Consider the following 25,031-nt stretch of genomic DNA (forward strand, 5'->3'; position numbering starts at 1 on the left):
CAAGGTGCCTGGACTTGATTGGCAATTCACATTGTGAACTTGTGTGCGAGCAATATTGTGTTCCGCAAGCCGACGAGTCCAGTTTTCCTTCCTTGGTACGAATGGCACCACCCAAAGACAACTTGCTCAATTGCTTGTCATACCCAGAACCAAGGACACTTTTCTGACACACGATTTATCTTGGTAGATGTTTTCAACCGAATAAAATACATACCGAGGAATAATAACGGCATCTTGCGGCTTCAAATTGCGATTTGGGGGGTGATGCTCGAACGTGCAACAGGATCTCTCGAGAACGCGGGACGACGTTTCCTTCGAGATTCCAATGGCATGGTCCAAAACCCACGCTGTCTGTCAGGTCATTTCTGGAAGCACACTGGCGCCAAAACAGATGCTCCTCAGTGGTTTATCGCGCTTTTGGAGGCGTCAGGTCAACGATCGTCCCCCGTTCTTAGCACTCGACACGAAAGCAGAGAATCAAGCGATGAGATAGGGCCATTGTTTGAATTCTTATATCCTCGGCACGCTCAAGCTTTGGGAGCTTCGCGTCTGTCTCGCCCCCATAACAGGACTGGATTTCAGAGGAGATCACACTTGGGCTTTTCAAGATCTTATGTTTCCATTTCAAGTCTTCGCCAAGCTGCATCAGCGGCTTCATACAGCCATGAAGGAGTATCCAAGCTGGCCCAGAGGCCTCAAGATCCGGAATCTCCCGATAAGGACGGGAAAGCGAGCGCGTCCCTTCAGGCTTTCCTTCAGAAGGATGGCAGCGAATTTGATAAAGCTTGGGTGCTGTACGTTGCAGCTGGATACCCGTCGAAACTCAAGCCTGCACTATGTGCTTATATGAGTAAATCGCCCAAAGAAAAGGAACGAAAACGAGCATGGGCACTCTTCAACGAAATTCCGCCTGAAGATCGTACTGAAACAGACTTCAACAACATTATAAGATCACAGCTTCTTTCGTTACCCGCTCAAAAGCCTCTTAATTTGCACATAATCTGCCAGCAAGCCATTTTCACACCATTTGCCCAAAATATCATTTCGCTAGGCTTGATGCACATGGTGGAAAACCGACAGTGGGTCAAAATTGCCATACTCTGGAAGTCCCTATTGGAGATTCCTGAAAACGAGCGACCACCATTGCATTCCTTACTAGATCGATTTGATCAATTTCACTTTCCTGGAAATTCCCTCTCCAGGCATCTCATTGCCCTAAAGTCGGCCTTGCCGAACGATTCTACCAATATCACTGCCGCAAACATGAATGCAAGGATGGATTTCGCTCGCCATCTGTTTGAGCGATTTGTCAAGTCTCATCACTTACTCAAACTCACACCGATCCCAACTGTACTTCCACTGTTGCGCACATACCATTCTCTGGGTCTTTTGGAAAACAAACACTATTTTGATGTGATAAGGGCCTTCCTCATTTCAAAGCAACGGTCTGAATTCGTCAAATGCATTCTTGTCTATCGCCAATTGCGATTGGACATACCGGATACAGAGGTAGACGCAAAGATGATTCGTGCTATCATTCAACGCTTGTTAGAATTCGGAATGACCGACAGCATGCCATACTTCTTGGATGAAGAGGCGCGCTTTGATGAAGATAAAAGACCAAGCATCCGCTCATACGATGACGCAATGGGTGCTTTTTCCAAGATTGGGGACGTCAAGACAGTCCAACGCCTGTTTGATAGATACCTAGCAGATCATGGCCACCCGAAGACCTCAAGATCGGTGACTCCCCTCCTTGCCGTTCATGCGCGGCTAGGTGATGTGGACGAGACACGGCGCCAATTTGATCGAATCCCTACGGAGTTTGGTATTCCGCTGAACACAATCTGCTGGAATATTCTGCTTCTGGCGTATGCTACGGCTGGGGATTTATCAGGTGCCCTGTCTACCTTCTCAGAAATGCGAGAAAACCGCGTACCTCCTGACTCGTACACATTTGGCACACTGATGGGGATTTTTGCCAAGCGAGGCGACGTCGAGGCTATCCGCCAATTGCTCAAAGAGGCGCAGACGAGCCAAGTAAGAATCACAAGGCCAATGCTTGATGCAGCTGTTCAGGCGTACTGCAAAAATGGGAAATTGAGTTATGCAGAAGAGCTTGTCGAGAGCAGCTGGGATATAGCGGTGGGAGGGTCTCCCTTGCGAATGTGGAATTTTCTTCTAATGCGGTATGCATTCAGGGTATCCAAGTTCTCCTTCCGACGCGTCCTTGACCGCATGGGACAGCTTGGGTTGAAACCGGATGACATGACTTATGCGGCTGTTATGCTTGCTTATGTGTATGCCATGCAAGTTGATCGTGCGCGAAGTACTCTCAAAAAGATGCACGAAGCTGGTTTTGAACCTACTGAGTACCATTACTCCATTCTTTTGCTTGGATATGTGAAGCATCGGAACCGCGATATGGTACACATCATTTCTCGTGAAATGCAGACACGCTTCGGTCGAGTCGGCATGGAGGGGAGCCTGTTAAACCTGAGAATGCAAATTGCGAGAGACGTGGAGAAGGCAAAAGATCTTCAAACGCCCGCCAAAGATATTATCTTGGAGAACGCAGAGACAACCCTTTCTAAATCAATCGCGCAGTTCAGTGCCAATCCATCGCCAGCCAACACTCGATTATCCGACACTCGATTGTCAACCCCATCAAACGGTTTCGCTATTGAGTCTTTCACTGCCACGCACTATCAACGGCTGGTCGACGCATATGGCATCCAAGGTGCTGCCGAGAAGGCACTTCAACTTTTCGCCCATTACATGCAACATAGACGAACTACGGGTTCGTCAAACGGCGATGAATTGGAGAACTTACCGATTGACTTCATCAAAGCCATTATGAATGTCTATCTCCAAACCAACAAGTACGAGAAAGTGGAAGAGTGCTGGAATAGTATTATGGCAAGTATAAGCAAGGAAGCTGGTACTTGTGACCTCGAAAAATTTCTCTCTGGGCGGTCCCCAACGCCAACTCTGCCAGCGCCAGCCGATTCTGCTCTCCCATCAATGCTCTCAATATCCACCACTCAAACAGAGAAGCCCAAAATTATTCATGCCCAACGCTTCATTTTGGACTTTCCACTTTCGCTTTACATGGAGTCCTTGGCTCGCCGAGACATGTACGAGAGAATACACCAAGTTGTAGCCGAGTTTCAGGAAACAGGCTTTGCATTGACTGGTTTCAACTGGTCAACCTACATTAGGATGCTTGCGACATCTGATAATTATCCTAACAATGTGGAAGCATTCCGACTGTTTGAAGAAAAATTCATTGCTCATTTCCCTGGTTGGTCGTGGTTCCTCAAGGGATACGGTGTGAGACCGATCAATGCTCCCGTGACAATCCTCCATCTTGAAGGTCGCCCGGGCATCACCAAACCCCGCAGGATGATGGGAAAACTGGCCCGAAAGCATTGGCGCAAAATCCAGCCTGATTACATGCACCCTCATTACCCTACCATGGTGCAACTAGCCAGCGCCCTCCAACGGCTCCGGCAAACAAGTATTACGGAGGGAAATGAGGACCTGGCGAATCTCTACGAAATTGCGCCAAAGACGGTTGATGCCCTTGCGACGATGCCATCGGTGCCGGACAAATATCAGGCTACAATCCTTCGCGGCAAAGAGGCAAAAAGGGATATCCTCCCACGCCCGGCTCACCTGTTCTCTGCGCGCTCTGGCGCTCTTGGTCCTGTGCTTGGCCCCCACAGAGCAAAAGAACGCAGTTTTGATGACGCAAGTCAGGAGCCCTTCGAGCTGCAGAAAGAGCAATACTATGAGCCCTCGGGCAACGAGTCCAGCCTTACTGGCTTGCTCTCCAGTGGACAGCTGGGAGACTTGGGCTCTTTGTCAGAGATCCTTCCTCGTGCAGACCGAATTGACCTGGAAACCAAGTTGCACGATTATTACAAAATGACAACAGAATGGAAGGAAAAAGCCGATAATTACAAGGAGCTTATCGCAGATGCGCGCAAAAATGATGATATCCTGCGCGCCGATGCCTACGAACGACGGTTGCGCAAGTTACAATCTACCGATATCAGGATGCCAACTCCCGAGCGGCAACTGTTTGACAAGGACAATCGGAAGTACAAGTTGGATACTCCAATACAGTCTCTCTTCAAGCCCATTTCTGGGCTCCATGTGAAACCCACTCGGACAGGAAGAGAGCGAGAGCGTGTGCGAAGGAGATATAAGGGACCCTGGACGCACAAGGAAGAACCGAGCAACGCTTCTTGATCAGCGTGCTCCATGTATAGTGTGGTTGTGTAATTTAGCTTGTACTCATATATCCGGATTTCGTTTTCTTTTACTTCACTATGTACAATACATCAGTTCTCCATCTTACATTGAACATCCCCGGTCATATTAATACTTAGTAGGCTCATCTGAACAGGGTTTGGGGTTCTTTCTCTTATTCTCCCCCCTCCCTTTTCTTCTCTTTCGATGTGTCTAATTTTCAACGAGAGGGGGAGAAAGGGGAAATGACCATGTTGACATTGAATGCGACATCAAGGACACAGGTCGTTGATGACTTTTCATCTTTGCAAACTTCCGGTTAGAGTACCTACATTTTGTCTGCAGCAAAGTGGAAAGAATGATATCGTGGTTGAACATGCATCCACACGCACTTCGCAGGTAGAAGATTTGTGCAGATGGATGTACGTACAGACGGTCAAGAACATTGTTGGGGCACAAGTAGCTTTACTGGAATGAAATATTAGGGCTACCAATATTTTACTGGTTGAATTATAGTTGAGATGAAAATTTCAATATTTTTGAATTGGAAAACGTGCTATGAAAACGGACAACCCACACACAGTGCCACATACCATCAACCAGAATGGAAGAGGACCTTTCAGACCTCCTCGACACCCACCAGGACCGACCGACCGAAGTCAGACGCCGAGACCAGGTCAAGATCATCACCACTCCCTAGACCGAAACACAGACACTGCGAACAGCACGCGTGACAGTCGAGGCGGGAGTAAAAAGGTTTCACTTTAGGGCACCGAGGACATGTAGTCATCAGCAAGGGTGGAGATTCTGTGGCTCTTTTAAAGAGTTTAGAAAGGGGACGTCTACTCTAAAGTGATTCTTTGAACTGTTGGAAAAAAAAGTCAGTCGAAAGTCCAAAATGTCAAAGTCCAGTTTGAAAACCCAGAAGGTTTCCAACTGTTTGGGGGGAGGAGAACGCACGTAGAGTCGCTTGAAGAAGAAGAAAAGGATCGGAGAGTTGGCTGCTTATATAGCCCAGAAAAAAATTATTCGCTGACTCAGCACGGCACGTGTTATCCATGGGACGCGCCTTTTTCGCGTGAACTTGGGAAGTTGCACGCGTTCCACTTTAGCAAATCGGGAAATTCCAATCAGCCCCTCGACTCCCTCCTTACCATCACACTATATCACATCACACATCATGGATGGTTTACAACTACGCGATGAGGCCGCGCAGGATCGCGTGCGTGCCGCAACTGAATTTCTCGACCCAAGTGAGTTTCATTGAAATACACATGGTGGTGCTTCGAGCTAATAAAGTTCTTTTTTTCAGATGATGCACGGGCACGCAGGTTCGCGGACCTCCAAGATCAATATGCTATATCATACATCTAACATACTGAAATAGTTATCGAGCGGATATTGTGGTTATGCTGAACAAGGGCGCGCGACGATTAGCAGTGCGTAAATCCATGAAATTCCCTACGGGGAGGTGGTGCTAATAATCTTGGACAGGTCAGCATCGATGAAATCAGAGCACACAACCGGGAGCTTGCCGATGGGTAAATCAAATCTTTATAACAAGTGGAATTGGGTTCACTAGCTAATGATTGTAGGCTGCTCTCTTCGCCGTTCGATTATACACAAGCCTTCGACGCAGCCTTGAAGGCGGTCGTCAAGACCCTACCCGGCCGACCACTTAAAGAAAGTTCGGATGAAGCGGTGTGTATTTGGTTTTTGATGATTCCTAGTAGAAATTGAATATCTAACGATATCAACAGAACTACTACTGCGCTTATGTCGGTGCATTCGGAGAATTCTCCTGCAAACCCCCGCACATTGGGCTCGCAACAATTGAACCACATGGTCTCGCTTGAGGGCATTGTCACAAAATGCTCTCTCGTGCGTCCCAAAATCGTCCAGAGTGTCCACTACGTCGAGAGGAAGGATCGTTTTGTTGCCAGAAAGTATCGTGATCAAACTATGGGTGCCAGCGGTGCCACCAGTCTGAATGTTTACCCACAAGAGGACGAAGAGAAGAATCCGGTGAGTCCAATCTGAAGAGTCTTACTCAAGTGTTCATATTAATGTAGAACTTCTAGCTTATCACCGAGTACGGTTACTCAACATATCTCGACCACCAGTCGATTTCTATCCAAGAAATGCCCGAGCGTGCCCCGGCAGGACAATTTGCCCCGAAGTGTCGATGTCATTTTGGACGACGATCTCGTCGACAGCGCCAAGCCTGGCGATAGAATTCAGCTTGTGGGTATCTACCGTACCCTCGGTAACGGAGGTAGTGGCTCATCAACGTTCCGCACTGTCGTCATGGCAAACAACATCATTCAGTTGTCGTCGAAGAGCGGTGGAGGTATTGCGGAGGCCGTGCTTACGGATACCGACATTCGAAACATCAATCAGATTGCCAAGAAGAGAAACGTGTTTGACTTGTTGTCTAAGTCCCTGGCTCCCAGTATTCACGGACATGATTACATCAAGAAAGCCATCCTCCTGATGCTCCTCGGTGGAATGGAGAAGAACTTGGATAACGGAACCCATCTTCGTGGAGATATTAACATCCTTATGGTTGGTGATCCGTCGACTGCGAAGTCCCAACTTCTTCGTTTCGTGTTGAATACGGCCCCACTGGCAATCGCTACCACCGGTCGAGGTTCGTCTGGTGTCGGTTTGACTGCTGCCGTTACGTCTGATAAAGAAACCGGCGAACGTCGACTAGAAGCCGGTGCCATGGTCCTCGGTGACCGTGGTGTGGTGTGTATTGATGAATTCGACAAAATGAGTGATGTCGATCGTGTCGCTATCCACGAAGTCATGGAACAACAGACCGTCACAATCGCCAAAGCTGGTATCCACACAAGCTTAAACGCTCGCTGCAGTGTTCTTGCAGCAGCCAACCCCATTTATGGCCAGTATGATCCCCACAAGGACCCGCATAAGAACATTGCTCTTCCCGACTCCTTGCTTTCTCGTTTCGATTTGCTATTTGTCGTGACCGATGATATTGAGGATTCCCATGACCGAATAATCTCAGAGCATGTTTTACGCATGCACCGCTACCGCCAGCCTGGCACCGAGGAGGGTGCACCCGTTCGGGAGCAGCTCAACCAAACACTAGGCGTGGGAGGCGAAGACCGTCAAGATGCCAACGCGCCAAGTGAGGTTTTCGAGAAGTTCAACGTCATGCTCCACGGTGGCATGGTCGACGCTGCCAATGCTGGCCGCCGCCGTGGCAAGCAAGTGGAAATTATTAGTATTCCCTTCATCAAGAAGTATATCCAATACGCTAAGAAGCGAATCATGCCCGTCTTGACTAAGGGTGCTGCCGACCACGTCATCGCCACATACTCTGCTCTGCGAAACGATGAGATCACTGGCAACAAGCGTCGCACATCGCCAATCACGCCCCGTACCCTGGAGACGCTGATTCGGTTGTCTACTGCACATGCCAAGGCCCGCCTGTCTAACCGAGTAGACGAGAAGGATGCAAAAAATGCCGAAGCTATCTTGCGCTTCGCCATGTTCAAGGAAGTGGTCGAGGACGAGCGCCGGAAGAGACGCAAGGTGACCACCTTCGACGATTCCTCTGACGATGACAGCGATGCTGAACTCGACGATAACTCCGATGATGACACCACCGTTCGCGGTACATCAACTGCCACACCGGGTAGACGCACTGGCACAGCACGCACCCGCGGTACTGGTACTGCAACACAGTCTAGTGTTCCAGTCCCAGATGAGGACGAAGACCCGGACAGTCTTTACACAGCCAGCCCTCGCGCTCAACGCTTGCGTTCGAGCCAGACAGGCCGCACCCAAACACAAACCGACTCTCAGATGTCGATGGCATCTTCGCAGCCAGCCTCCCAGCTCATCGAGTCTCAGACAGACTCGCAGTCCACTTCCCAAGACGTCCCTATCACCCCTGCCCGCATGACAGTCTTCCGACAGACTCTGGGCCCGCTCATGGGCAAGACCGTGTTCATAGGCAGTGATACAAGCAAAGTTGATGACTTGATCAATGCTGTTAATACTGCCATCCGGGAATCGCCCAAACTTGGTGCTTCGCACGTCTTCTCTCGTTCCGAGGCTATCCAGGCCTTGCGCGTCATGAACGATGACAATATCCTCATGTACCTCGAGGACGAAGAAGATGTGTACCGTGTTTAATCTATCTGGATTATATGGTACTGTCCATGCCTTTCTCCTGCATGTCAAAAATAGGTCGAGGGGAGAATGCTGGAACTGTCTGCGTCAATTTTTACGAGCATGCTTTTTTTGTCATTGCATTGGGATTGATATCATCACATATGTTTTTTTTTTGTGTCTTTGGCGTATGGAGTGGGTTTGAGTGGAAATATTAGTGGACTCAATACGAGAAATATGAATGAATACTCCATCTTGACTTGATCAGTACTTCAATGGTAGTCCCTGCTTAGCTCTTTTGTAATTGTAATGTCATGTGGTTTATTTGACAGGGTAAAGACGCAGTGAAATGCGGATTTTCCAAAAGAATCAGGTGCAACAGCATACATAGGCGAGGCACTCGGGCTTATCTATAGAACCAACGACACCACGCTCTAAGGCAGATGCATACACAACCAATGCAAGTTTCCGAATACAGCATTCTGACCAAGTGTTTGGTAAAGATGAGAGACAGAGGATAAAACAGGGTATAGAGACATGGACAGCATAAGCATGACCGACATTTCGTGCTAAGGTGCGGTGCATTATTACAATTCCGGAACAGAACTCGGTATAGCCTCCTCTTTATCTTTTTCAGCCATACCCACAGGCATCACAAAGTCGTCAGACGAGAACGACGGGGTCCGCACACCCTCTCTTATCTGCGCCTGCGTAAGAGGCGACAGACCCCGCCTCAGCGTCGAGCCCTTCCGTTTCCGCTGCTGCGGACTCGCGTCTTGCCCAGAGGCCGTACTTCCGCGGCGAGGCCGACTGGAAGTAGAAGAGCGGGATGGGGGACGGTCTTCGACGCTGATGTCGACGGGGGTGGTGCTGCGGGACGAGGTGCGGGAATGGGACTCGGAGCGAGTACTTCGGCGGGAGGAGGGACCACGCTCATGGTTGAATTTCGTGATAGAGGGGTAATGGCTATGGCCTATACGTTGTTTCAGATCCGGCTCCAGTGGGCGATGCAGGGTCCCTCGGCGCCGTTGCGAGGCGCGCCAGCCTAGCCCTAGTCGGTATAGCCAGCTTCCTTCTGTTTTGGCAAGGTTGCGGTCCTGCTCGCGCACTTTGAGGCGTAGCTGGGCACGTCTTTCATTTTCTTTTTCCCAGAAGTCTGTGCGATAATCGTCCCAGTTTTCGCGGAACTCGGGGGAAAAGGACTTGGGTAGCAGGAGGAGACGGATGTAGTCGCCTCCTGGGCTGAGATCTTCTTCTATCACGTTGGATTCATTTTCTCTCCCTGGGTAGAGCTGTTGATGGTGCTGCCGACCACCAATAGTTCGTTTATCGGAGGTATTCTGCTCCACCAAACGGTAGTTTCCATTAGGGGAGGGTAGGAATGGGGCGGAGAGTGGAAACAGGAATGAGACATACGACAATAGCTCCTGCCAAAAGGGGCCACGAATGACAATGATCTTGGTATTCATCACGCGTAGGCCACGATTGGAAACAGCGAGCCAGCGTCGAGGCCATCTAATTCCTCGTTCCCACTGCCCTGTACCCCAGACGAGCAGCGCGGTTACCACCCCGCCGAGCAGGGCGACTTTCTCTGCCATCTCTACTACCCAGTAGACAGAGCCACCGACTCCACGGCCATCTTCACGCGGACGAAGAAAAAGCGCATATGTAAAATGAGCAAGCCAAGCCGCTAGCAGAAGTAGAAAGAATGTGTTCTGGCGGCGACGTTCACGTAGGGCCAGATACTGGGCTCGCAGCGAGGTTTCGAGTATTAAGAGGTTCAAGTAGATCTGGGGCGGGGAGGAGGGCAGGTTTGCCAGCGGGTCTGGAGTCGAGGGGCGTAGTGGAGAGGAATCTGAAGAATGAGCTTGAGAGTTCAATGGCTCTTGGGCTGAGGCGCGAGCACCCGGTGTTGGGGCACCCTTGACCACCTGGTCTAAAGGTGAGGCCATAGTAAAAGAGAGTCCCAATAGAGTAGCAATATGAAAAGTTCAGCTGAAGTCAAGTCAAAACTGGCCGATCCGGCCTAGGGCGAGTCATCGCATGTGAAGAGGAGAGAGGAAGGCGGGAAGTTGAAAGGAAGCGAAGTTGGATCGACACCCGCTTGACTTGACATCTTCTCTACTTCAATTATGTTTCGGACTGTCCATTGCCCTTAGGGGATTTCAATCATATCTCTATTTTCAACTCTCTTCTATCGGATATTACCTCTTCAGTCCGGATCTACGCATATGCCAGCTTATCGGGGTTAAGCGGAGGATCCGTTCTGTCTCCGGTTTCCTTTCTTACACGCTTATGAGCGCCACATTCAACTTTTGCTAGCAGAAATATTTTGTCTCCCAACTTGTATGCGAACCGCAGGCATAGCTTCGCGACTTGCCCCTCCCTTTTCAGTCCCTAAATACCAGGCCAAATCTCGCTCAACCGTATTCGCCACCCTCCCTCGGGGGCGACAAGGACTGTCCTCAATGGCGTCAGAATCACTCAACTCGTCTCAAGAGGACATGCATGGGCGTCGTCACAGCGCAGGTGGGAACAATACTGAGAGGATCCCGGCAGCTCCATACGCGACCCAGGCTGCTGCTGGCGCTGCGGCAGCGCGCGCATTGTTCCCGTTGGGATACCGAGAAGGCTTCAGTCAATGGGTAAGCTACAGCCGAGAAGCCCCCATTGCCGTATGTCCGCTGATGATTTACTTTGTATAGTGGGCTCGTCTACCTGCAGCTGCTGCCGAACACAAAGTCCTCTCTTTTCTGCCTTACTTGCATCACCAGCCCCCCACCCACCTTCAGACTGGAAACACGGCGGAGCTTCCCGGTGGCACTACCCCAACGAGTCTCGAGAGTGCAGACCCAAACCAGCTGGGCGAAGTCACAACCAGCTCTCTTAATGACCCTTTTGGCCCTCGCCGATGGCGCTCCAGCATGGTAGAATTGAGCGGACACGACCGCGCGCTCAATGAGTTCTCGGTGGAGAGGATTGGCGAGGAAGCAGACCAGCATTTAGTCATGCTTCACGGCTACGGCGCCGGACTTGGCTTCTTCTATAAAAACTTTGAACCTCTTAGTCGGTTGAAGGGCTGGCAACTCCATGCCTTGGACATGCTAGGCATGGGTCGGAGTACTCGACCCTCGTTCAAAATCAAGGCAAAGGAAAGAGAAGACGCCATCAGGGAGGCCGAGGCTTGGTTTGTGGACGCCTTGGAAGAGTGGCGCATCAAACGCAAGATTGATCGTTTCACCTTGCTTGGACACAGTCTCGGCGGGTACATGGCGGTTGCCTATGCGCTCAAATACCCCGGCCATCTCAACAAGCTTATCCTAGCATCTCCAGTTGGCATCCCAGAGGACCCATACGCTGTCACTGCAGATGTGACAGAGCCTCCGGCATCCACAATGGCCAACGAGCTTACTCAAGACCAGCGAGATATTACTTCATCCACTGCCATTCCGGAGACAGTACCAAAGACAACTGACGGTAGCTTTATCACTGGGAGACAACCACCCCAGCCTGGCTCCGCCCCACCTCCACGACGCAATCTCCCCAAGTGGCTGTCGTATCTGTGGGATGCCAATATTTCCCCCTTCAGTCTGGTGCGGTGGGCTGGTCCTTTAGGCCCACGTCTCGTGTCGGGATGGACTTCTCGTCGATTCTCCCACCTACCAGCCGAGGAAGCTAAGGCACTCCACGACTATTCATACTCGATCTTCAGTCTTCGCGGCAGCGGCGAGTACGCGCTAGCATACATTCTTGCCCCCGGTGCTTTCGCCCGTAGTCCTCTGATCCACCGTGTTCACGGCCTCGGAAGACAAATTATTCAAAACACAAACGCCCTCCCTCATCCAGTTGCCGCTGCCACCACTCCATCAACGCCTTCTGATAATACGCCCGCCTCCACAGCCGCTCCTTCATCTGAATCTTTGGCACCCGCTCGGCGCGAGAAGGGTCTTCCCGTGGTATTCATGTATGGCGACCACGACTGGATGGATGTCTCAGGTGGCCATGCGGCTGCTGCTAGATTGGAAGAAGAAAAGCGCAAAGTTTTAGAAAATGCTAGCCCTGAGGATCAGCGTACCGACGAAGGTTCCTCTAAAGTGGTTGTTGTGAAGAAGGCTGGCCACCATTTGTATCTCGACGGCTGGGAAGAATTCAACAATATTGTGCTCACCGAGATGGAAGAGGTGAACCAGAGGGAGAGAAGTCGTCAGCCACGATGTGAATGATAGCGATGACTTCTTTCCCTTTGTTGTGAAAAATAATCATCAAATTTAGAGCCGGAGTGTGATTTTAAACCCTCGTTCCTCGTTTACTGTGGGTTTTTTTTCTTTTTTTTTTGCCCCTGGTGTCTGTCTCTCTCCCCACCTTTTCTGTGACTACAATCATGTACGGTACATATTGACTAGATAGACTTGGACAGAATCAATGGCGCTTGCCATGAATATTCCAGTCGGAGAAACAGCTTTCATGCCACTTTTTTTTGTATCATTTGTGCTCCTTACGCCTCTCAACCTCGAAAAGAGAAGAAGAAAGAAAACACCCGTCACCCAGCTCGATCTCCGGCAGCCAGCCCCCTAGAATTCGGCCCAGAGATACTTTGTCTCCGGCGCCTAGGGCTAGTGGGATAATGCGCCATCAAGCGCGCTAGCCCCACCGATGAAGCATCACGCTCTTCAGTCGACACACCAGCTCCGGGGGTAGTATAACCACTAGTACCGGGGCTAACTCTTCCAGAGAGAATATGGCTACCAGAGGACCCAGGCTGTCTCAAAGAAAAGTACCCACCCCCCGCCTCCGTTAGGGAAGCTCCCGCCACTACCGTTGCTCGCGAAGCTGTAGCCCGCTCCATCTCCAAGGGTGGAGAGATAGGAGCCCGTGAACGGTGCACCGCTAGCGGTGGAAGCACGCGGGAGAGCCCGCGACTGGGGATTAAAGTTTGAATCCAGTCGCCCATATGGCTGCGGCGTCATAAACGGGGCTGTGGGTCGTGCCGTGGACGACAACATTGACTGCCCGCTCTCCCTCGGATGAACAGCTGGATTGCCAGGCCCGGTTGATAGCGCCAGGGAGAGTCCCGTGCCCGTACGCCGGTCAGAAGTCATTAGCGAGGAAGTCGTAAGCGATCGGTGGTGGTGTCTTGGTTTGTCTTTTTGCTTCTCGGGGTAGATGCCCTGTGAGGCCGTTGCTCCCCTTAGCGATTGGAAATTGCTTCGGCCGTTGCGCCAGTCAGCACTTTCGTGCTGCGTGGGGCTGTTTAGGGTACTCCCAGCATGGACACTTGTGCATAGCGTAACAAGATGTGAGGGAAACTCAAGACGGCTGTTGAGAGAAAGCCAGGCTCGCTCATCTGCGTCGATGTCTGCGTCTGAATCGACATCGTCGGTACTATGTATCGAAGAGGACGAGATCGAGCTTGTGGGTTTCTCGTGAGGAGCACGTGAGCTGCGTGATTTGGATGCCCCATACGAGCGCCATCCACCTACGCCTTCAAAGTCTCGCCTTTCATCGCCGCTTATTGGCAGGCCGAAGATGGGTGGTGTAGATAAATGGTGGGCCTCAATCATACTCCGTGCATAAGAGTTCCTTTTGCGGTTTGCTGGGTCATCCAGACTGGTAACAATTGTCCAGGAATTAAGGAAATCATTTGTCTTTTGCGGATGTGTTGTCGTTTGGCTAGAGTTCCTTCTTGATCTACCAGCAGCTGGGGTTGTAGGTTCTGAGGCCGCGAATGTCAACAATGACGAGGTGGGTGAGGTCGGCACAGAGAAGAAATGCACGACCAATCCATAGGCCACCTCAACGTAGACCACTAATAGCCTGACTACCAGCGCAAAAAGCGCAGCCGAGATTGTAACCCATGCTGAGAGAATGAGTGGGATAGAGATGAGGGCTAGAATAGGCAGCGCGAGCAACGTTGATAGATAGGACCACATCGAAGAGTTAGTATCCCTAGGAAGGGGTGAAAATACCAGGATTCCATCATCAGAAGACCTTCGGCGTCTTAAAATGCAAGTCGCAGCACGAGAAACAACAAATTGCGGAGAAAGCATGTGATGAATGCCCCAGGCAGCGTAAACGCCAATTACATCACTTCGGGAACTTCAGCCCTGTATATCAAAAACCTCGAATCTAGCCCTGTCCTGTTTTAATTTTCATTGAATATCCCCAAAAAATATGCCAGAGAACGAGCCCTTTCCTTGGGATATTGGCGTCTATGATGCCCACTGCCACCCCACCGACACCCTAGCCTCATTGGCTGATATCCCGCAGATGAAAGCGACAACACTGACAATTATGGCCACACGTGGGGAAGATCAAGACCTCGTACAACAAACAGCCGTATCACTCTCAGCCAAAGCAAGCCAATCAAAAACAGACCGCGTCGTTCCCTGCTTCGGCTGGCACCCGTGGTTCTCACACCAGATCCTGGACGACACTACACAACCAGCGGCAGCAGAAAACTCAACCGAGCATAAGTCTGCTCACTACGCCGCTGTCCTAACGCCATCTCCAGCCGATGAGCAGCCATTCGTTGATTTACTTCCTGTTCCAAAGCCGCTCTCGGAACTCATCTCTGAAACTCGGAACCGCCTCCAACAGTTCCCGAATGCGCTGGTTGGTGAAGTCGGCTTGGACAAGTCATTCCGGCTTCCAAGCCCATGGAATCCAACAGACGTCAATAACCGAGATGAAAATCTTACCCCCGGCTCACGTGAGGGCCGGAGCCTGTCGAAGTACCGCGTCAGGCCGGAACACCAGCGCACCGTGTTAAAAGCGCAGCTACGGCTAGCGGGAGAAATGAACCGTGCCGTCTCGCTACACAGCGTGCAAGCTCATGGCGGGGTATTCGAGGTGCTCAAGGAGCTCTGGGCGGGGCATGAACGCGTTGTGCTATCGCGACGGAAGAGAGACAGGCAGCGGGACGCAGAAGGTGCTGTATCTGACGATGAAGATGATGATGAAGATAAGACGCCGGATGTATCTCAGTTCACCAATATACCCGACCTCAGTGGGAAATCACATCGGCCGTTTCCGCCTCGCATCTGCATGCACTCGTATACCGGTTCGGTCGAGCCCATTCGCCAATTCTTGCATCGGTCAAATCCGTCGGATGTTTATTTCTCTTTCTCTAAACTTATCAATTTTTCCGGTGCTGCCGAGAAGAAGGTTGGCGACGTTATCAGGGCTTTACCTGGTGACCGCATTCTTATTGAAAGTGATCTCCATGTTGCAGGTGCGCAGATGGATGAATTGCTGGAAGATGTGGCCCGACAAATTTGTCAACTACGTGGATGGGAGTTGCGACACGGTATCCAAGTGCTTGCGGATAATTGGCGACGGTTTGTGTTTGGCTAGGTATTGTGATTCATTTCTCTATTCCTGCATGGGTGAGCCTCGATTCAATTTCTGATTTCCTTTAGTATTCTTAAGCTGTGCAATTAGCGAAGATGCATATATGGCGCGATTCGGAACGCTTCCGTACGTACATCCATAAACGTTCCCTAGGTGATTGATTCGGGATACGAAAATGTCCTCAATGATTTTATCTGATATCACTATTTGCAATTATATGACAAGGTATATTTCTATCATTGTATGTGATCGTGCGTAACATGGTATCGTAGGCTGGGCCTGTATTTGTCTGTGATCTGACATGGTCTCTAAAATGTATCGTGTATTTGCGTGCCCTGGCATGACTCGGCTCGTCTCGTCGTCAAGGTAGAAAAGGTATGTGGGGGGCAGATCATGGAAGATGACAACTTTATAAGTCATCTACCAGAGTTAGCGAGTCAATGCTAACTATGTATCCATCCTCCATCGTGAATGAGATCTGCCATTGGGGCATCCTGCCAGTAGATCTGCCGCCATTCATCTTCAAGCTCAAGCAAACCTTCACCTCCAACCGGGGGAGGTAGGTCTATATCACCGAAGGCGAATAGCTGTCGCCAGTCCGGATAATCGCGAGCTGGCTCGATGGAATCCACTTGCATGCTGCTTGAGAAAGGATCATTCCTTTCCAGAGGGCCAACATTAAGCCGGAGAGGGGCAATCCAATTATTAAATTGGGAAGTATTGGGTTGTGGTGAGAGGGTCGTTTGAAGAGGGGTGGATTCTGGGGTGGGCACACCGAAGGAGAGTGGCCCAGGTGTGTGCATGGTAATTGATGGAACAGGAGAGGCAATGGGCATCTTGTGCGTATGAGCATCGCCAAACTGCTTCGGTCGTTCCGTGGTTGCCATTCGAAGATCCTCTTGCAGACGTTTGGAGTCCTCGAAAAGTCGTAGGATTGTGCCAGCGTGAACCCAGTATTGGGCCAGCTCGCGTAGTGAGTACGAGGCAGAATCGAAGCGGCGTAAGGCGTTGATGGCAAGAACTGGATTGGAAAAGCGGAGCTCCACTCGGACTTGGATCATGGCCGTGAAGAGAGTGTGGACGCCAGTGTACCAAAGGAACTTCAAGCGCTCATGCATCCTGAGCTCCTCAAATATTGAGGCTATGACCCCGGCAGCTGCACTGCAGATTTCTGCGTCGTGAGGGCCATAGTCATCGGAATAGGCCGAGGCTCTGGGATGAGGTCGATGCAGCAGAATGAGGAAGTTGTTGTAAGTCAAATGGAGCATGGCGGACCAAGGGTCCATATCAGATGCGCGTAGCCGAAGATTATCAGGAAGTTTCAGAGACCAGGTCGCCAGTGATCCGTCGGCTTCTTGAAGGACTGCCTTTCGCCGTTCTTCACTCGCACGAAGTCCGAATCGATCGCGGATGAGATACGAGATCATCGTACAAAGTTCGGTGAAATGCATCACGTATTCTGCTTGCACAAGAGGACCACAATTCTCGAAGTCGGCGGGCGTCAAAGGAGACACGTCGGAATCGTCCAAATTGCTAAAGTGAGACTTGATTAGTATTTGATGTTGGAAGTGGGCTATTTGGAATGACTTACATCGCTTGAGGTCGGCCATATGACAGGGAAATCAACACATCAAACTGGACCAAAATGAACCAAACTCTCCGCCACATCCGCCGATCGCGAGTCACGAAGCTACTGGAAACGGGATTACGGTGCATTCCAAGCCCCGTGGCGATACGTGCAGCGGCACCAACCCAAAAGTGAGCATCTGCAGCAACATCATCATCTGCTCTATCCGAGTGCCACGTTAAAAGAAGGGCCGCTTGAACAAGGATGTCGCGATTTCGCTCGATGCGATTGTCAAACAAATACTTGGTGCGGCGGAAGAATATTTCTTTAAGGGCGTCTCGCTCTGCTTTTGCACGAGAGACATGCGCTCCGACTAGCAAAATGGCCTGAAGAAGTAGAACTGGTGGGGGATCTGCAGGATCCCGATTGCGGTATTGCGTCATGAATAAATCTTCGTCGACGAGGGGATACCCCGGATTGACATATGTGAAATAAGCCTGGACTAATTCATCTGCGAGGGCCGGTTCTGGAAGTGTTAAAGCATCCATCAGAAGCTGATCATGACCCGTCTTCATCTGACGCCGTGGGATTTCGTTGCTCGCAAAATGGTATACATCGTCATCTTGTTCTCGTTGTTGTCGAATCAAGAATGACATGTTCGAAAGTTCATGTCCGACATAGAAGGCGCGCACGCCTCTTTGAATCTCTCTTCTGCCAGACTCCTCTTCATCTATCAATTTAACGAGATGTTGCTCCATCTCCGAGTGTGCCTCATGGGCATGCGCCATGTCGGGGCCGTGGCGGCCAAATGTCTCCGATCCCGTGCCTTGCTGGAATGCATGTTGCGGAAGGCCCCCAGATATTGGTGTAGCATGGCCGCTCTGGAATGCAGTTGGGAAACTTGGTGGTAGCGGTGTCCCCGCTGCAAGAGCAGGGTTTGAGGTGGATTCAGATGTGGGTAGAGGCCGAGATCGGATCGGAACGGGATCTAGGATTGAGCGTACTGCAAGACGCTTTTTCTTTTCGTGTATGCGACAGTCGACCTTTCCGGAGGCGCGACAATTAGTGCAGGGTGTCCCGACAGTACGGGCATCGCAGCGAACCTTGCGCCGGTGACAGTGGACACAAGCTGCGGAGCCTAAGAGTTTTTTATTGAGTCACCGGTCAGCAAGTCTGATCGGGCAAAAAATAACCGATAACCGAGAAATGAGAAAAAGAGACCACAAATCAAGATGGACAACGATCCAGACAGGGGGCACAAGCGCTTACCTTGTTTGCGCTTGCTCACCCCATCCACCGGGAGCGGCGAGGGGGCGTTATCGTTGACGGAGGACATGGCAGGAGTACCATTGACATCATTCGTCTAAATCGGCCACGATTCTGCATTATTCAAGTCACTAACAACAAGTCACTTCAAGGCATCATGGCGAACTCCGAAACGATAGCCGAGGATACAACCAAACTAAAGAAACAAAAAAAGTCGGGAAGTTGAGGGAACTGCGGGATCGGGCTGGAGACTCACGTGGATGCGGAGAAGGCGATTATGTAAGGACATACAAAATCGTATCACGAGGTCATATATTCCCTGGGAGTTGCATAGGATTTGATGCATTGTCTCGGTTAAAGATGTCTTCATCTTCTCTTACATTAAGACTGGGCTCTACTTTCTCTTTGGTAGGATATTGCTCATAATTTCGCTATCTTCATTCGAAATTTGCCCAGATGCTTATCTAGGATTTCTATCCATCTGTCTCTATAGATTCCTTTGAATCATAGGTTATTTACTCCGTACAATCTACCTCGCCAAGATTTCATATCAAGAATCTACGGAATATGTTGTATGTCCGGAGTACGGAGTATATGGTAGGAAGTTAGGGCCTAGTATTAAATTGGTATTGCGCTTAGAAGGAAAACTAATCTACCACACAAAACAGCCGTATCAACAAGCTATATGATGGTCCATTTTGCTGGGTGTAAAGAGTATGGAATATGTACAAAACACTGTCCTGAAGGTAGATATCCAATACTCAAGACCGACAGCGATGTGATGAACGCCCCGAAAGAACAACATAAGAAAATAACGAATTCAATACTCCGTACATTCTAATGTTATGCGATAGCCACTCCTCCAAGCTGCCTAAGGATTAGATGGAATCCCTTACAATGGTATATGCTTATATACACGCCACATCGAGTGGGTCCTGCCACATAATAGCGCGCCATCTACTCCGTACATATCCTTACTCGAACGGTAGAACTACGAGACTCGGCTTCAGTTCCTTATGACTTCATGATCTTTATTATTGACCGCCGTGACGAGATCTCAGGGACCGTAAGGAGCCAGCTAAGCGTGACTGTCACATCCAATCGGATTATGTACAGAGGGTTTAGCAATCAATAGATGGGTTTGCTTTTTACGCCGCACGGACTTTATGCCAACTCAATTCTTGGCTGAGATTTAATTTGGGAATCGACGTCTCAATAATTCGGAAATAACTCGATTGATAAGTGGCAATAGAGTACTCAGGAGTCAGTACCCCTTATCCCCTGTTTTCTCTAATCGTGAAGGAGAAATTTAGTCGACTCACGATAGGGCTGCCTCGCCTGAAGACTTAGGTATGTGGTATATGAAAAAGGTCCATACCTCAACTAAGCGTAAGCCCAGGGTTGTTCTCAAAAATGGGCCCTCAAGGCTGAATGAACGCCATATCGGGTTAACTCAGCTTCTTTTCCCTGGCCAATTACCCCTGAACAACACTCAGAGATCTACATAGGTAACTGAATCCGAGGATAGATACGTAGTATGAACGGGTACATACCTACAGTATACACAAGCGAGTGATTACGGCTTAATTAAACTGCTCTATTGAACCTGCGAATATCCCCTGCGTCATCCACCATGTTACGGCTGAAGTGTAATTGAAAATTCCATACCTCCCTGGTATAGGGCCGTAACATTTGAATGTATCATAATATCCATTAAAATTTCGGTTCTCACCTTTATTTTATGTGTGTACAGCGTCAAAAGTCTTCAGCCCAAAAGATATGAGGCCGTCTATCCTGTTTTGTTTTGTCGGGCTAGGTGCTGCTTTACATCTTCTTCCACCTCGTCCGACGAAGATATTTGAGCTCACTCTAACTTGGGGTACCGAGGCGCCCGATGGGGTTGAGCGTCAACAAGCCTTGATTAATGGCCAATTCCCTGGCCCCCCTCTCATCTTTGACGAGGGCGATAATGTGGAGGTGACAGTGAACAATCTCTTGCCATTTAACACCACCATGCATTGGCATGGCATTGAGTGAGTCTTATTGAGAGCTGAACTGGCCTACCACTCATACCAGAAATTACTAGGCAACAAGGAACATCATGGTCAGATGGTGTACCAGGAGTGTCGCAAAGGCTTATTGCCCCTGGCGGAAAATTCGTTTCCAAATTCACTGCTACCCAATACGGAACATACTGGTAAGTGAATCCTCCTAGTAGTTAGTGCGCATCTGTTTACATTTTGAAGGTATCATTCGCATTGCGCAGGGCAAATAATGGATGGCCTATATGGGCCGATTTTTATCAGGTTTGCTCATACCTATCCGAATCAAAACCCTACATATTCACGCAGCCGACTGAATGACTATCATCTAGGCCACGAGAACCCGCTGCCAATTTGGCTAGTATGATATCAAATGACACACGGGCACATTTTCAAATCAACAATGCTATTCGCGACCCCGAATTGCTGATGATTTCCGATTGGTTTCACAATACATCAGACGAGCTCCGGGATATTGCAGTTTCTGCAAACCTTGATACATTGTGAGCTTAACAGAGGCATTGTGAGAAAATGGGCTTATAACGTTCTAGATGTGCGGATTCTATATTGATCAATGGCAAAGGTAGAGTGCGCTGCGTCGACTCTGCCTATTTGACCACCCTGACTCCTGCCCCATTGGTCCCTCTGCTCCAGGGCAAGAACTACACAGACAAAGGGTATGTGATAATTTTCAGAGTGCTGGTCAGGAAGCTGACATTGAGTTCAACACAAGGTGTCTTCCAGTTCAAAACACCTATGCTCAAACAACATTCTCTCAGCACAATTACACTGCAATCCCACCTTCAATGTTTGATGAATGCAGTGCGACGGAGTCTATAGAGGAAGTGGTTAGAGTGGATCCCCGGAAAGGTTGGGTAAGCCTCAATCTCATCGGCTCGGCATCGATCTCCGTCCCAACAGGTATGCTGTAATTCGCCAAATTTCAAGCGGAGCCTGTTCGCTAATGGAGACAGTCTCTATAAATAATCATTCTCTTTGGGTATACGAAGTCGATGGTCGATATATTGTACCTACCAAAGTTGATGTATGGTGCTATAACTGCCCGATGAGTACTCCGCGAAGTTATGAACATTGCTCTGACCAGGAGTTTCTTTCCAGGCATTGACACTTAGTAACGGTGCTCGCTACTCCGTTCTGGTTCAACTCAATAACACGCCAGGTAACTACCTGATTACAGCAGCCAATGCAGGACTGAATCAAAAGATTGCCGGGTACGGCGCTTTCTCCTATGTCAACGGTGACCCCTCCGTTGTGGGTAAACCATCAATCGACTATGCTGGAAACAACATGAGTGCAGAAGTTGTTGTCTTTGACGAAAATAAGATTAAGCCACTCATCCCGAGTCGGCCTAGAGAGGAAGCCGATCAAACATACGTGCTCACTATTGGCCGCATTGAAAAGGCTTGGAAATGGTCTCTCAATGGGCAGCATTCCTATGGTCTGTCTTTGGAGTCAGAGAAGCCGATGTTATGGGATCCCCTGTCATATGCAAACAGTGACCTGGTGATGGCTACGAAAAACGATACCTGGGTAGACATTGTTTTCGCGGTGCCTGGCAACGCATCAACTCTCCAACCAGGTCATCCGATTCATAAGCACTCCAACATGGTTTATGTTCTAGTGAGTTGTTTTCAGCACGCCCCTTGAGCCTACCTCGCATTCATTGCATGGAAACTGATTTTCATGTCCAAGGGTGCCGGCATGGGCGAGTTCAAGTGGACTTCTGTCGCAGAGGCTCAACGGGAGATCCCAGAGATGTTTAACCTGGTTGACCCTCCAATGAGAGGTATGATACAGAGCTTTCCTTGTAATTGCTCTAGGATTGGAAATTAACGGATGGGATAGATACCTTCACAACGCTTCCTGCCTTGCTAAGCCCAAGCTGGTTAGCAGTCCGCTATTATGGTAGGCCTTCCTATCGCTTTCTGTTTCACTCTCTCCCCCCCTTCTCTCTTTGTTTTTCGAAGAAAAAAAGACTAACATGTATCATAGTACAAAATCCTGGGGTAAGACATCAATCCATGTATAAAACCTCTCACAGTTTCGACTAACCAACCAGGCCTTCTTCCTCCACTGCCATATCGATCCACACCTCACTGGAGGAATGGCGTAAGTTGCCGGCATCTTGATACTAGCACTATACAACGCGTATTAACCGGGCATACAGACTCGCAATATTGGACGGGATAGATGCGTGGCCTAGAATTCCTGAACAGTATGGCCCAAAAGGCCATTGGGGGAAAGCCACCTGACCAAATGACAGCATGACGGATGATTGTGATTGATACAAATGGGGGTAAGTAATTCTGAGCTCAGTTTCATATGGGCTCCATATGAGAAATGGCACTTCCCGGAACACATGTGTGGACAAACGAGCATTTAGCCTAGTGTCTATGAGAACATTTAACGCACTGCCACTTGGATCTCGTTCTATCCTCGAATGGCTAATTGACCTCAAGCTACTGGGATACGATGACTCTCTATTTTGTTTTCATTTTATTTAATATTCTTCCATGACAATGATCCGACAAAAGTATGTATATCAAGACTAGTTTTGAACAGCCTTGTTCAGTCTGACTTGTCCTTCCAAACCTGCCTTCATCATCATACCGAAGATCTCAAGGTCTTTCCTGGCATCCGCTGAGGTGGTTTTAGCTGGCTTACCCTCAACAACAAATGCATAAAGCTCCTTCATTTCTAAAGTATAGGCATCCTCATAGGTCTTCCGAACCACAGAATCGCGGAATGAGCCATCTTCCAACTTCTCACGAATGTGCATAGTGGTAGGCAAGCCCTTAACGTAAGGTGAGTCAAAGCAGACCTTGACAGTCTTGTTCCCACCAAAGACCTCGATCGACGCATCGAAACGGGGGACATTGTCAATTCCAGACTCATAGGACACAGCAAAGGAAGGATATTGAAAGAGGGCACTGGAGATCAAAAAATCAACATAAAGCCTCAACCAACATATAATTTACAACTTACCTCCAGAACGGTGGTCCGTTCGCAGAGCACAAAGAAGCACCAAGCACAGCCGTCGGCATACCGAGAGCTTCTCTCATGGCACTAAGATCATGCGACCCAAGACTCCCCAAATTCCTCCACTGAGCAACAGTATCGGACGTCACCGGAATCCCCAATTCTCTCGTCAAACCCTGTACAAGGAACTCATCCGTCCTGCGGGACAATTCCTTCGAATCCTCCGCTCTGTAATCCGAGAAAACCTTGGGAAACGTGCCAGACTGACCAACAAAGTCCGAGTTCGGACCAACAATATCTCGCACGCGCGCATAGCATACTTGATCAAGGCTTCCTATCTCCTTGACGGCGTCGATGAATCCACTCGCATACCGTCGCATATATCCCACCATCACCTTCCCGGATGTTTGCTTCTCGAGCTCTATGAGCTGGTCTGCATCTTGCAGTGAAAGAGCCATGGGTTTCTCGATGAAGACAACTTTGTCGTGCTTCAGGCCTAATAGCGCGTGCGGAACGTGGAAGGCGTCGCTGTTGGCTATCATCACGATATCCACGTCCGGAGAGGCGCAGAGCTCCTCTGCCTTGCGGGTTGTCTTTGGAGTGCCTCCAATGACCTTTTTGGCACAGTGTTCTAGAGCATTGTCGGAGACATCACAGAGGTAGGTGACTTGGAAGTAATCCGACAGGAACCCAAGCGTTGGGATATGGGCAACTTGGGTGATTTCGCCACATCTGAGTTGAACATTAGTATAAATTGTACAGGGATCTTGGGCAATGGGCTTCTTACCCAATTATTCCCACACGAAGGATCTTGTTGCTGCTCATCTTGAATGCGTGCGGTGATTTCCAGCTTCTCCAATGACGTAATAGTTAGAGAAACTCAAGGTTCTGAGGGTAGAAAACTGATTCTGGCAAAATTCCACGATGCAATATATTCCGTGCAGGTGAACAGTAAGTATATCAGGTTGTTAAACCGGCTGGACCTTGATTTAGACCAGGTAAATTCCAAGATTACATCGGAGCGCTGCTGCCCCGCGGTGGAACAGCTATGGAGCCCCGCTGGACTTCGGTCTCAGGCGCCTTTGCATTTGCGGCTTGGCTGAATATCAGTACATATCAACATGAAGATCCTGCAAAATAAGACATCTAGGGGAGAATATTGCATTTACTCAACATTGGAATGTACAGATTATAGACCTAGTCTTGGTCCTGCACCTCACACTGTCGTAGATACAGATGTCCTTGTTCCGCCTATAGTTCGCCGCAAAACTCCGAAATCAAAAACAACCCGATAAACGTCCTAATCTCCGAAAATCAAACGAAAAAAAGCTATGCCGTTAAACCCCTCTAGATACTCCCGCAAACACATCGATCGGCCGAGAGACCGTTGCAGATGAACACCAAAC

General features: G+C 49.5%; 10 protein-coding genes across 10 annotated transcripts; 6 read left to right on the top strand and 4 right to left on the bottom strand.

Annotated features, from left to right (window-relative positions):
* Positions 1–264: 264 nt before the first annotated feature.
* On the top strand, positions 265–4,257 carry N7500_003099 (putative translation regulator (Cya5); the record flags this gene model as incomplete). The annotated part of the gene is made up of 1 exon (XM_056674245.1): positions 265–4,257. The coding sequence occupies one exon, from the start codon at positions 265–267 to the stop codon at positions 4,255–4,257; it is 3,993 nt and encodes a 1,330-aa protein (XP_056534770.1).
* A 558-nt stretch (positions 4,258–4,815) lies between these two features.
* On the top strand, positions 4,816–5,108 carry N7500_003100 (uncharacterized protein; the record flags this gene model as incomplete). The annotated part of the gene is made up of 2 exons (XM_056674246.1): positions 4,816–5,005; positions 5,026–5,108. The coding sequence occupies 2 exons, from the start codon at positions 4,816–4,818 to the stop codon at positions 5,106–5,108; spliced, it is 273 nt and encodes a 90-aa protein (XP_056534771.1).
* A 329-nt stretch (positions 5,109–5,437) lies between these two features.
* N7500_003101 (MCM DNA helicase complex subunit MCM3) lies at positions 5,438–8,424 on the top strand (the record flags this gene model as incomplete). The annotated part of the gene is made up of 7 exons (XM_056674247.1): positions 5,438–5,510; positions 5,570–5,588; positions 5,645–5,696; positions 5,752–5,798; positions 5,853–5,960; positions 6,018–6,282; positions 6,421–8,424. 7 exons carry the CDS (start codon positions 5,438–5,440, stop codon positions 8,422–8,424), a joined length of 2,568 nt encoding a protein of 855 aa, XP_056534772.1.
* A 563-nt stretch (positions 8,425–8,987) lies between these two features.
* N7500_003102 (Spo7-like protein) lies at positions 8,988–10,352 on the bottom strand (the record flags this gene model as incomplete). The annotated part of the gene is made up of 1 exon (XM_056674248.1): positions 8,988–10,352. One exon carries the CDS (start codon positions 10,350–10,352, stop codon positions 8,988–8,990), a length of 1,365 nt encoding a protein of 454 aa, XP_056534773.1.
* Positions 10,353–10,868: 516 nt separating this feature from the next.
* On the top strand, positions 10,869–12,623 carry N7500_003103 (putative alpha/beta hydrolase; the record flags this gene model as incomplete). The annotated part of the gene is made up of 2 exons (XM_056674249.1): positions 10,869–11,045; positions 11,106–12,623. The coding sequence occupies 2 exons, from the start codon at positions 10,869–10,871 to the stop codon at positions 12,621–12,623; spliced, it is 1,695 nt and encodes a 564-aa protein (XP_056534774.1).
* Positions 12,624–12,940: 317 nt separating this feature from the next.
* N7500_003104 (uncharacterized protein) lies at positions 12,941–14,330 on the bottom strand (the record flags this gene model as incomplete). The annotated part of the gene is given in 2 exon segments (XM_056674250.1): positions 12,941–13,159; positions 13,179–14,330. The coding sequence occupies 2 exon segments, from the start codon at positions 14,328–14,330 to the stop codon at positions 12,941–12,943; spliced, it is 1,371 nt and encodes a 456-aa protein (XP_056534775.1).
* A 241-nt stretch (positions 14,331–14,571) lies between these two features.
* N7500_003105 (TatD family hydrolase) lies at positions 14,572–15,753 on the top strand (the record flags this gene model as incomplete). The annotated part of the gene is made up of 1 exon (XM_056674251.1): positions 14,572–15,753. One exon carries the CDS (start codon positions 14,572–14,574, stop codon positions 15,751–15,753), a length of 1,182 nt encoding a protein of 393 aa, XP_056534776.1.
* A 440-nt stretch (positions 15,754–16,193) lies between these two features.
* N7500_003106 (Transcription factor) lies at positions 16,194–18,653 on the bottom strand (the record flags this gene model as incomplete). Its single annotated transcript, XM_056674252.1, has 3 exons — positions 16,194–17,283; positions 17,342–18,455; positions 18,587–18,653. The coding sequence occupies 3 exons, from the start codon at positions 18,651–18,653 to the stop codon at positions 16,194–16,196; spliced, it is 2,271 nt and encodes a 756-aa protein (XP_056534777.1).
* Positions 18,654–20,362: 1,709 nt separating this feature from the next.
* N7500_003107 (uncharacterized protein) lies at positions 20,363–22,898 on the top strand (the record flags this gene model as incomplete). The annotated part of the gene is made up of 8 exons (XM_056674253.1): positions 20,363–20,616; positions 21,177–21,302; positions 21,359–21,500; positions 21,745–22,266; positions 22,339–22,432; positions 22,492–22,652; positions 22,688–22,755; positions 22,814–22,898. 8 exons carry the CDS (start codon positions 20,363–20,365, stop codon positions 22,896–22,898), a joined length of 1,452 nt encoding a protein of 483 aa, XP_056534778.1.
* Positions 22,899–23,194: 296 nt separating this feature from the next.
* N7500_003108 (Gfo/Idh/MocA family protein) lies at positions 23,195–24,450 on the bottom strand (the record flags this gene model as incomplete). Its single annotated transcript, XM_056674254.1, has 3 exons — positions 23,195–23,576; positions 23,632–24,357; positions 24,413–24,450. 3 exons carry the CDS (start codon positions 24,448–24,450, stop codon positions 23,195–23,197), a joined length of 1,146 nt encoding a protein of 381 aa, XP_056534779.1.
* Positions 24,451–25,031: the final 581 nt, after the last annotated feature.

This window comes from Penicillium coprophilum, assembly GCF_028826855.1.
Source record: "Penicillium coprophilum strain IBT 35676 chromosome Unknown utg000002l_segment0_segment1, whole genome shotgun sequence".
Classification (NCBI taxonomy): domain Eukaryota; kingdom Fungi; phylum Ascomycota; class Eurotiomycetes; order Eurotiales; family Aspergillaceae; genus Penicillium; species Penicillium coprophilum.